This window comes from Felis catus, chromosome E1 (genome assembly GCF_018350175.1).
Source record: "Felis catus isolate Fca126 chromosome E1, F.catus_Fca126_mat1.0, whole genome shotgun sequence".
NCBI lineage: Eukaryota > Metazoa > Chordata > Mammalia > Carnivora > Felidae > Felis > Felis catus.
Genome location: NC_058381.1, coordinates 61538355 through 61550367, shown reverse-complemented (window position 1 = coordinate 61550367; position 12013 = coordinate 61538355). Strand labels below are relative to the sequence as shown.

Genomic DNA, 12013 nt, shown 5'->3' with positions numbered 1-12013 from the left:
TCTGATTCTGTGTCTCCCTCTCTCTACCTCCCCCACTCATGCTCTCTCTCTCAAAAATGGATAAACGTTTAAAAAAAAATGTGTTTTGGAAATGCCAAACAAGCTCCAGTGACAGAAAGCAGATGAGCAGTTGCCTTGGGGCTGGGAGGGCGCAGGGCACTTCTGGGGGATGAGCGTGTCGTGTCGTGAATGGTCTCGGGGCTGCTGACAGAGTCCATCGAACTGCACCCTCCGTGTGCATTTCATGAGACGTCACTCACACTCCCAATGGCTAAACTCCCGTTTGTTTCTCACAGACAGGATGGCCTGGTGATGGCCTGCGGCCACACCGCTGTAACCCACAGTTGAGAACTGAGTCCCGAACTGAGTCTGAACCCTGTCAGAGGGCTTCAGGGAACACCCCATCCCAGGGTCAGGGCCCGTGGGGTCCGTATCGCCTTCGTGGAAAAGCAGTTAGCAAAACAGCGTGGCAAAGATGCTCAGAAAACACGTCCCCCAACTGTTGCTGTGATGTTCGGTCCTGGCGTGAAGAGACCCTGCCTACATAGTGGACGCGTCCGTGCACAGACTGGGGAGATGTCACCTCATGGAAAATCCACACTCACCCTCCCAAGCTCACAGCCTGGGTCATCTTCACGCCCAGTGCATACAGGCGTGCTAGTTCCACTGGCGCCGTGATGGTGGTGTGGCCAGTGGAGTCCCGCGAGCTGGGGGCACCCGGGGTCCCACCTGGATCTACCTCACCGCTCCCTTGAAGTGAAATCCCAATGAGAACAATCGATACCCTGGAGGTCTGAGAACCATCGCGAAGGCCCCGGCCCGTACCTGTCGTTCAGAAGGTTGTCCTCAAAGACCTGCAGGAGGGTCCCGCTGAAGCCCTCCAGGGCCCGCAGGTCTTTCTGGATCCCCGCCATGTACTCAAAGAGGCTCTGCGTGGAGTACCTGACCTGCAACAGGGAAAGCGCTCTCGTGACGGTGACAAAACCACCGCCCCCTCGCCACCTGCCCCAGCGTCAACCTCGATGGTCACGCTGGAACATCCACTAGGGAGCTGAGGGGACGGAGCCACAGAGCATGTGGGTCTCCGAAATGTCCTGCCAGATGGGGCACAAGCAGAGACGTGGAATGAGCACTGACACGGAAATGCTTCCCCTGGGGCAGCAGCACAGACCGAGCGCTAAATCTGCCACAACGACCCCAAGTTGGCCTCAGTGGAGGCTGCAGAGGGTCTCCCAGGAAGCAGGTCAGGTCAGGGGACCAGATACTCAGAGACCCTCCCCACGGACCCCAATGGACTAGCAGAAGGAATTGACACAGAGCTGGTCCCGTGCACAGTGACCAACGTGGATGCGGACACAGCCGGCAGCGGGCACAGCAGGGATCCAGGTGCCCTGCAGCCAACCGGCAGCTGGAGGCTGGCGCCCAGGAGACCCTGCTCCTACCAAGCCCTGTGACACTGCCCACAGCGGCAAAGGCAGCGCCCCCCCAGACCGGCGTCACACGCCTCCACGCACAGACCCAGGACAGTGAGTCACTGGCAATGAGTCAACAAGGGGAAGCGAGCGGACTCAGGCCCCACCTAAGAGCGCAGGTACCGTAACTATGAGACGAGGGACATGGAGATGCTATCGGTTACCTGTCAGGGAAAACACAATTACAGGGATAAGCCCACAGTGCAAAAGCACAAGAGGGGGGCGCCCGGGGGCTCAGTTGGTGGAGCCTCCGACTCTCAATTTCGGCTCAGGTGACACACAATCTCACAGTTCATGGGATCAAGCCCCGCATCGGGCTCTGCACTGGCAGCATGGAGCCTGCTTAGGACTCTCTCTCCCTCCCTCTCTCTCTCTGCCCCTCCCCTGCTTGCTGTCTCTCAAAATACATAAAAGTAAACTTAAAAAATAAAAAGCTGCAGAACACAATAGCACCTGGAAAAGAAGTCTGAAAACCAGGGAGGACAGAGCATAGGTGGAAATGTGGGGCGTGGAAACCCTGAACGAGAACGAGGAGGGCAGAGAACGTTCCAGAGGAGATGGGAACCGTGAACACACCACTGGGCGGACAAGGAATTCCAACAGATCACAGGTGGGAGCGTCAGAGGGCAGCTGCCGAGCGCCAAGCGGGGCTGGGCGGCGGGCGGCACCACCAGACGGGGCTCCCGAGGCAGCAGCCCCCGAGGGCAAGGGCAGATGACAGAAGATGCACGGCCGTCCCCGTGGAAGCCTGCGTGTGACCGCGCAGGGGAGGACACGTGCCCCCCCCCCCCCAACACTGCTTCTGGGTCCAGTGGAGACTGTGTTAAGGGACCGCATGACTGCTACACCAGCAGGAAGGACAGCAGGTGACGGAAAACGCACCCAACAGACCAAACCTATCCAGGAAAGACAGCGCGAAGAAGACAGACGAAGACAAAGAGGGTCAAGCAGCAGCTGGCAAGTGAAGTCCACGTGTGCCAACAAGCCCAGGGAGCACAAAACCACACTGTTCTGTGTTGCCTGTGGCGAGATGCCACGCGCACAGAAGCTCCCCGCAGTGTTCCTCGTAATTCCGTACTCTTCCTAGTGGGCACGCCGGCCCACTCTTGTGAGAGGTTAATGCCACCCTTGGGGGTCCTGCCCTGGAAACCCAAGGCCAGGGGCAGGGGTGGACCCTTGACCCCACTTTGACCCCCAAAGCGGGAAAAAAACAGCACACAAGGCGACAGCAGGCCTCCCAGAATGCACCTCTCAGCCTCCGGCTGCCACCCGAAAAGGCGCCAGACACCGTGTGTGCCCATTCGAACCTCCCACACTGCCCCAGCCCCCGGGCAGACGCCTCCCACAACCGTGGACCTGGGAAGAGGCCTCCTTACCGTGGACTCCGTCAAGCCGCCCACAGACACGGCCAGCCCCAGCAGGACGTGGTAGCGGTAGGCAGGCAGCCCCAGGAGCTGGGTGATGAGAGGGAAGGCCTGGGACGGCGCATTCCAGTTCACAGAGGCCATGTCGGACCTGCAGACAGTGAGCCGACAAGCTGGAGGGTCGCCCGTGCCCACTGGGGGTCGGGGATCCCGGCCTCCCGTACCTGGGGAAGAGCTTTTCCAGCTCTTCTCGATGGGGCACGTGGGGGACGGGGGAGCCACCAGAATGCAGCAGGGCCATGAACACGCGGGCGGCGTGCGCGCGGACCCGGTCGATCTTCTCACTTGCCTGCTGGGCCACGCAACACATGACCTGCTGACAGCTGCAAACCAAGAGCAAGGCCGTTAGCCCCGTGTGAGCCCAGGGCACCACCCAGAGCAACCCCACAAGCACGGCAGCCACCGCAGCAGACCTGACACCTCAGAGGCCTGAGCACCAGGTCTTGGGTGGAAGCGGTGAGCTGGGGTGGGGTGGGGTGGGGTGGGGTGGGGTGGGGTGGGGTGGGGTGGGAGGGAAGGGAGGCCCAAGAGACCCTGGCCGCACCCCTGATGCAGGCACCCACCCGCAGGCCGGACCCAACCCCCACACGGGGGGCACTCACACAGTGGCCTCGATCAGTTCTGGCTGTTCCCTCGCCACCAGGAGCATCAGGTCCAACAGACTGGTCATAGCGGCCTCACGGACCCTGCAGGGACAACGATGCAGTGAAGAGCCCAGGCGCCATGTGACCTGTCGGCCACACACCCTCAACCAGAGCGAGTTTCAGAGACTGACCATCGCTTCAGTAAGAAACATCCACCAAGCCCCAGTACAGGCAGCCGACAACAGCGCTTTCTCCACGCTCCACCAGCAAGGATGCGCGTTTGACGCCCGAAGGCAGATGCCACGTCCCCAGTGTGCGCACAAACACCATGACTCTACCCCAAAACCGGCACAGAAACGTCGGGACAGACGTGTGCAGTGGGTGACCGGAATGTCACTCTCTGCTCTCACAGACTCACTCCACATTCACTCACACTGAAGAAAACGAAGCTTCCACGCCGTGAAAACCTGAGCCTGTAGCATCACTGACCGACCCAGGGTGAAAGCGGCACTTCAGACTGGGGACACAGCTGAGCAGCAGGGACCACAGACCTGCCCTCTCCGACAGACGGAGGTCCTGGCCCATGGGAGACTGGCGGACAAACCGAGCGCAGGTGTGGGGCGCTCAAGGCACAAGTTGGCCTTGAGGGGGCTCACAGGAGCTGGGCAGACTGTCCCTGGGGCAAGGCTGCCAACCAGATGCTGCTCAGGACCCAATACACAGACGCCAAGGGTGGGCAGGGCATGGGGGATGGGAGGCCTGAGCGTCCCCATGGACCCCCAGTGTCTGTGGGCACAGCACTCACAGGAGAGGTGGTGGGGATGCACAGAGGACAAACCCAAAGCTGCACACGCCCTCGGGGCCTCACCAGCTCCTGGCAGGGCAAGCACGGGCCAGGGTCCCAAATGCCGGGCTTGTGCAGCTGGGAGGCCACACAGCCACGACCCGACCGCTTGCTGAAGGCATCAGGCAATCTGCACCCACACCTCAGGCCTGACGGATGGAACCTTCGTGATCCCTGCAGGGAAGTGCATTCCCAAAGCCTCCGCAATTCTGAACGTACAATTTCTGGATAGAATTAACACCACAAGGAATAGACAGAAAAACAAAAAAAGACCAGGTGTTAAAATAGCAAAAGACGACAAAAGAAACAGATGCAGGGTTGCCGCAGGAACCACCGCGAGGGACGTGCTGAAGGAACAGAGATAGAAAAAATAAACGAACACTGGAGACTTTCTACTGAGAGTGGGAATCTCTGAGAAAGGACCAAACGTCACTGGGCTCTGACACGCGCTCCCCAATGGTGGGCCCTCGGGAAGGACACGAGTACCTGTGTGCACAGCCCACCCGAGCTTCCTCCTCACAGGCGTCAGCGTCTGTACCACTGAGGGACCCATGACAACCCACCATCCTTCTAGCTTGAACTGTGAGGAGTCAGGATGACCAGGGCCACGTGAGGTGACAGATGGGCCCTTACAGGGGTCACCACGCCCACGCAGGAGCGAGATGGAGACCACAGTTCTGTACTCAGTCCAGGCCCACTGGCCACAAAAAAGCCATCAGCACCCTCGGGAGGGGTGAAAGAGCCCATCCCACAGCAAACCGCCCAGAGCCGGAATCTGCTCCAAAACCACACGCGCCCCCGCCCCCCACAAAGCAGCAGGAGGAAGGACCCACTCTCCAAGGCGCACAAGTGAGCCCAGGCTGGGGTCAGATCGTCATCACTGACACAGACCCCGATGGGTGCAGTCCCGTGGCCCTCGTCCCACAGGGACAGAGAAGTACAGGGGTCGGGGCTGTGCTGTTGCAGGGGCCACAAGGCAGCTGTCTGGCCTCCCCAAGGACACAGGAATTAGGGAGGTGCCTGCATCTATGAGGACATGTCAAGGCTGTCAGGAGCCCACGCGAGTCGTGTCCCTAACACCATTGGAGGCTCAGAAGGAGGGAAGGGAAGCAGCCCGTGGGGCGAGGGAACATCCTGACAAATGAAAAGGCGGAAAGGTCGGCAGACACAGAAAGTGGGGAAGAGACCAAAAGGAACCTGTAATGATACGACACAGATTCGAATGTCACCAGGTGAGCCGGATGGCAGCATGGACGTGACACAGGAAAGAGCCAATGAACCTGAACATAAATTAGCACAGTTTACACAACTGAAGAGGAAAAAACTGAAAAAAAGGAGTGGAGCTTCAGGGCTCACAGTGGAGGGTCTCAGGGGAGATTTAAAAAATGTGGCCAAAACCTTGTCAGATTTGGGAAAACATGTTCATTTCCTTTTTTCTTCTTTTGAGCTTTAACATAAAGCTCAACTTCTGTTTGCGTCGTAATAAAAGTGACTCCGTGGACGCCAGCGACACCCCCACCGCGGCCAGCCCCTACCACGGGGCGTCCAGAACGGGAGACAGAAGTCGTGCAAGCAGCTCTCAGCTCTGCCGGTCAAAGGGCAAGACGGTCCGGTCTTCACAGCAGACAGAAAAGCAGCCTGAGATGCTGGAAAGGCGACAGCTACTGACGTAAGAACAGACACGACACAAAGACACAGAGCGCCACGGCCACAGCCTTCTCATGGCTCGGGCTGCAACAGGGTGTTGGGGGCTTCCTCGCGGGGACAGCTGCACCGGTTTCCTCCTGGTTTCCTGTTTCCCGTCACAAGGAGCCGAGGTCCACAGTGGCCAGCTCCTTCCTCCTCCAAAGTAGTCTGGCCCCTTCTTGCCCTAAATGGCTACGCTGGGGGCTCTGTTTGTGTGAACTTTCTCAAGAGAGAACTGGAAAGCCGACCACAGGGGCTGGGACGAGGAAGCGACATCAGCGTCTGTGTTACAACTTAGGGTTTTTCAGAGAAGAGAGGAACGCAGCTGAGAGCCAGGCCCGCGGATGCTGTGCTGTCCCAGGAACACACGACCGGGCGAGGCCCGTGAACAGGAGACGCTGGACATAGCCCCGTCCACCCGCAAAGCTACTCCCGCCAGGACGAGCAGAGGGCCCGGCGCGCCTGCCACCTTACCATGCGCCCACGTCCCCACGGCTGTCGGTGGTGTAGTCACGCAGACAGCCCAGCAGCGTGCGGTAAATCTGAGAGACGTTCGCTTCACATACAACTTCGTCTGGGGCCCCTCCTGCTCTCACGCCAACCGTCTGGCAAACCCTGAAATTAAAAAAGTGTGAAATACGGCAAGTGTCTGAGGCCCCATCTTTCCCAACAGGAAATGCTCGGAACAGGACAACCTCAGACGTAGATGCAGAATTCCAGAGCTTCTTCCTTGCTGGCACACGGCGAATGACACATTTCCCCCAAAATCACATTTCCTAACCTTTGACCTGTGCCCCCTGGCCCCCCACCCTCCATCCTGACAAGAAGAAAGGAGTAGCGTCATGCAGAGCAGGAGAGGATCTGGAAGACAGAGGAGAGCACGTCCTGGCGTGTGTGCACATGTGGCCGGCACCACAGACCGCTCCACACAGCACTTCCAGACTCCAGCTAAGGCTCACGCCCCAGTTGCGAGCTGGCCTGGTGTTCCTAAAGCACAGAAGGTTAACATTCACCAAAGCGACAACCAGCGAGAAAATAAAAAGTTACAATGTTGCTTCAAAGTAGATTCATGGTGCGATAGTGGGCTCTCTGGAGCCCTCAGTGTTTGGTCGCTGGCGCAGGAGAGAGCAGAGACTTGGGGGCCAGCCCGGGGACCCACCTCGAGATCGCCTTCAAGGCATCCCGCCTGGATTCAGCAAAGCTCACATCCTCGGGACGAATGAGGGTCACAGCTCCCAGGCCTGCCAGCACCTGAAAGATGGTAACCAGTTACCGACAGAACGTGCCCCGGGCAGACCACCTCTGCAGGGCACCCCCAGTGCCACCTTTCCATCCCATGGCCCAGGGCTGGACATTGTGACCAATGATCAGTTGACTCAGTATCTCGATCCACTACTTCTCCGAGGGCCGTTAGGTCCTGAGAGCCGGGTAGCTGAGTTTTAGGAGGTCCGTGCAGTGCCTCCGACCCCAAGGCATCTGGGGCAGGAGGAAGGGGACACAGCACACGTCTAAAGGCAAGTGTGTTTCCACAGACACAGCAACAGCTTCCCTCCATCAGACTAGCACTCAGCCCCTCCAAGTCCCTCCGGTCACGTGAGACCATCCACCAGGCACCCTGAAGAGTAGCACCCTGCTGCCATCCTCACAGCCACTCACCTGGACGGGTGTGGCTTTGTGGTGGGATCCTGCCTGGCCCCTCCCCCAGCGGGCCCACCTCGCAGGGCTCGGGGCACCTCACCTGCTGCAGCCGGCCGCTCAGGAGGAAGCACGGGAGGGCACCCAGAGCCAGCGAGAAGCCGCAGCGGGTCAGCTCCTCTGGGCTCTGCAGGTCAGCGAGGTACTGCCGGGTCAGCTCCTCTGAAAGAAAGTGACAACAGGGCCGCTGCCTTCCTTCCTGAACACACGCTCCTTAAGACCTCAGAAATGTGCGAGGCAGCAGTGAGAAAAATGGACGAGCCCCGCCAGCTTCTGGAGCAGATGTACCTTAGCAGTAGCTCAGATCAAAACAGACTTGAGACTTTTTATTAGGCGATTTTAATACATGATTTCACTCTTAGGGGAATAAATCCAGGAGGGGTCAGGAATGCATGATGCATGATGGTGCCTGGGTGGCTCAGGCGGTTAAGCATCTGACTTTGGATAAGGTCATGATCTCATGGTTTGTGGGTTCGAGCCCTATGTCAGGCTCTGTGCCGCTTTGGATACTCTGCCCCTCCCCTGCTTGTGCTTTCTCTCTCTCTCAAAATAAAAACAAAATCTTAAAAAAAAATAAAATCTTAAAAAAAATAAAATAAAATCTTAAAAAAAAAATAGAACCAGTGCAGTCCTATTCACTCCGAAAATGAATGCTCACAGTGGATGTGATGCCCCCCTCACGAGCGAGACAGGCCCCGTGGACGGTGAGTTTGTAGGGGCAGAAGCCACCAGTGTGGCTGGGTGACAGCACCGCGTGAGCAGACAGACTCTCCTCAGACAAGAGGGCCACAGTCAGGGACAGAAGAGGGGACAGGGACACAGGACGCAAAGCAGACTCAGGTGACAGTGGGGGAGCCAGGCTGGCGTGCACCAACACAGCTCTGCACACCCCAATCCATCTGAGCACCATGACAGATTCCTGTCCTCACTGCTTAGACTTCGACAAACACGACCATCGAGACACGTGCACGGAAACCTCAAGGGCCTGCGTCAGGACGGAGGAGTGCCGCCGGAACCGCCAGGGCGTGACCACGGCCGCCTGGCAGCGCTGGCTGGGATCTCCGCACCCGGAAGGTTACTCCAGAGCACCGCCCACTCCTCCCATGTGCACAAGGCCATACGGTGAATCGTGACATTATCGTCCCATTTTTTAAAATTAGACTAAATATAAAATGTTACTCTTTATGTGAAACTGTGGTCAAGGGACAAATGTCATAAACTTGGAAAGTTGGTCAGAAGATCCCATTACAGAATATTTTCTTATTTTTGAGAAAAATCACAGAGAGTAGATTTTGACTATCGCACGCATGGTTTTTACCCATTTAACGTAACTTAGAAGAGTGCTTCCTGTACTGCTCAAGAGACGGTCTTGCCACTTCGGTAACACTGTGTAAGCGATGCCGCACGCAGGGCACCACGGCAGGCCAGCGTGAAGCATCTCCACGCCTCCACGCGGTCCAGATCCCAAAGGCACCCGTGATGTGCCAGACAAACCACCACGAGGGGGTTCCAGGAAACCCTCCAGACAAGAGAGGAAGGGGCCAAGGAACAAGCACCAAGGCAAACAAACAAAATGGAACAGAAACGGGAGGTCCCGTGGGAGGACAGAGCAGGAAGGCGCTCCATCCATGTACAAAGGGAACCTCCAAGCCCAGAGTGGGGAAAGTTTACTTTAAAATGTCATTCAGGCAAATGCTGCTGACATAAGTGTGGGTTCTGTGCGTGAGCATCACGCTCGTTGGTGCTGGGTGAGGGGAATGCCCACGTGCCAGGCACACACCCCTCTAGAGACAGACCAACGCCTCCAGATGCCCCATGAACCCCATGGGTCCACGAGAGACCCCCCCCAGCGGCCATCACCACCTCCGCCCTCCCCAGCTCCAGCCCCAGCTCCCCAAACCCGTCCACCCTGCAGCAGGGGGCAGCGCTCCACGCCCTGCACGCCCACGCTTCCTGCAGGAAGCCCCTGTGGCCCACTCACCCTGCCTAGCGGGATCTGCCTCCCCAGCCTCCCGGGCGTAGTACTCGCGGCAGAGTGCAGCCAGGGCCGAGACGGCTGCTTCCTGAAACAGAGCAGTACGTGAGTACCCAGTGGCCCCGTACCCCCCGCCCCTCCCCCGGTGCCCCCCAGTAAGTCTGAAACAAACAGAAACTGAGTCAAGTACCCCTTTCTAGCCCATCTGCTGGTCGTCGCCAGATACAATTAGAACTTAAACATTTTCTGCAACTAACAACCTGAATGGAAACGTGATTTCTTCCATACAATGCAAGTGTCTTCGGATACAAACAGTTAATAATAAAATGGGGCACTTTTTCTTTCCCAGCAGAATTAAGGGCAAAGCGTGTGTTACACACACAGGAGTAGCATACAAGTATCGTTTGGAGAGGCGCCGTGGGGCCAGGGTGGAGGGGGAGTGAGTGGGAGCCAACAGCAGCCATGGGCCCCGGGGCCCCCGGCACACCTCCGCTCCCCACAGGAGGAACCTGAGCTCAGGGTAAGCTTCTCAGGGTCAGACAGACAGCAAAGGGTGAATGCTGGATTCCTATTTTCTTTCCTGCTGCTCCCCCACATCAGGGAGCTGAGTCCAACAGAGCAGCCCTGGAGAGACAGGCCGGAGGCCACACAGGAAGGGCCACTGGCACAGGGATGGACCACACGAGGCAGCACCACACCGAGGGGTCATCTGTGCAAACTGCCACAATCACTGCTGGTGTGACTCCATTGTGGGAACAGTCTTCAAAGGAAATTTTGAGGCCCTGACTGTGAAACGTTCGAATTCAGCTAGTAAAACTGTATGTGGATTCTACAGAATGATAAAGTTCCTTTAAAATAAAAGGGTCAGGAGCTCCTGGGTGACTCAGTAAGTTGAGCATCCGACTTCAGCTCAGGTCATAATCTCACAGCCCGTGAGTTCGAGCCCTCGGTCGGGCTCAGTGCTGACAGCTCGGAGCCTGGAGCCTGCTTCGGATTCTGTGTCTCCCTCTCTCTCTGCCCCTCCCGCGCTCATGCTCTCTCTCTCTCAAAAATAAACATAAAAAAGTAAAAAAGGATACATAGGAGGCTAGAGCATTAATCATACAGGAGACCAATACGGACTTCCATTTCTCCACCCTCAATACCAAAGCCCCTCCACACCCACTCTAGAACTTCTTTGACAGCTCTGCCAGCCCAAAGTCACCTGTCCCAGGACAGGGCAGCAGCACATGGGCCACCGGACACACACACCCTGTCCTCACTCAAGACAACCAATGCATGCAGGCAGGGACCCTGGACCGAGGTTCCCACATGCACCCGGGCGTCCCAGCAGAGTCTAACCTTACCACCCCGCAACCCAACAGGACACAGAACGCAACTGAGCAAGTAATTAGTACGCATAAACAGAAGGAATGTGCAGAAGGTGAATCTAATTAAGCCAGAAATGCTAATAAAAAATTTAAATATTCTGGTCATCGTTGGCTACATTAGTTTTCCTGATTATAAATTATACAGACAATACCATCTAGAATTCCAAACAGAACTATGGCATTTATCAATTATCACGTTAGTGTATAAAAGGAACTCACAACCCACACCGTCCTTTGAAACAAACACTAGGAAAAAAATTAATGTCACTTTCCATACAATGGAACAGCCACAGAAATCTTGCTTATCATACCTTGATCTGTTGTCTAGAAGGAGTTGAAATAAGATGGAGATTTCTCAAAGTGTCATCTATCAGCCACTGCCAACCATCTGTCAAACAAAGACAATCATTTTACCCAATTAGGAACATTTAGATGAAATTAAAAACAACAGATCTACCTCATAAAGTGGATGGTGATTCTGGAGATGAATCATCTCAAGATGAATCTGGAGAAAATCTGAGGTAAACATTACCCAGGCTGCACAAAATTCCAAGGGCCCTCTCCATTCAGAGGGAGAGAGCCTTCCTTTGGCTGCAGAAATGTTAACTGTTACCATGGGAAATTTTTGCTCTTTTAATACTGCAAGGTGGTGGCTTCCAGCACCTCTCTCTCAAGCAATGCAACCCCCAAACCCACACGGATGATTACCCAAACATTCAACTCAACTAGACCCCACACTGAGCGAGGAATGCTAAATTTATCCAACCTTCTTTGCGGGGCAGCACAGGGCAAGGAACCCATGAGACTGCAAAGAAAAAAGGCGGCCTGGGAGGTGACCCCAAAGCCCCTTCCTTACTGCCCCTCTGTGGCCAGATGCCACAGAACACGGAGGACGCCAGGCCTGCACAGCGGCCCGGCCACTGCTCCACCACAGCTGGCCCCCAACACCCCTGCCTGCACCCG

At 56.6% G+C, this 12013-nt stretch overlaps 1 protein-coding gene across 2 annotated transcripts in view; it reads right to left on the bottom strand.

The window, feature by feature from the left end:
- TBCD (tubulin folding cofactor D) overlaps window positions 1-12013 on the bottom strand; it is a 160586-nt gene that overhangs the window by 14339 nt on the left and 134234 nt on the right. For both annotated transcript variants that reach the window (XM_023244386.2, XM_023244385.2), the window contains 9 exons: window positions 11362-11438; window positions 9687-9768; window positions 7749-7867; window positions 7170-7261; window positions 6485-6625; window positions 3499-3582; window positions 3061-3219; window positions 2849-2987; window positions 826-947 (listed from right to left, as the gene is read on the bottom strand). In XM_023244386.2, the coding sequence (XP_023100154.2) occupies window positions 826-947; window positions 2849-2987; window positions 3061-3219; window positions 3499-3582; window positions 6485-6625; window positions 7170-7261; window positions 7749-7867; window positions 9687-9768; window positions 11362-11438 (1015 nt within the window). The remainder of the gene's footprint in view (window positions 1-825; window positions 948-2848; window positions 2988-3060; window positions 3220-3498; window positions 3583-6484; window positions 6626-7169; window positions 7262-7748; window positions 7868-9686; window positions 9769-11361; window positions 11439-12013) is intronic.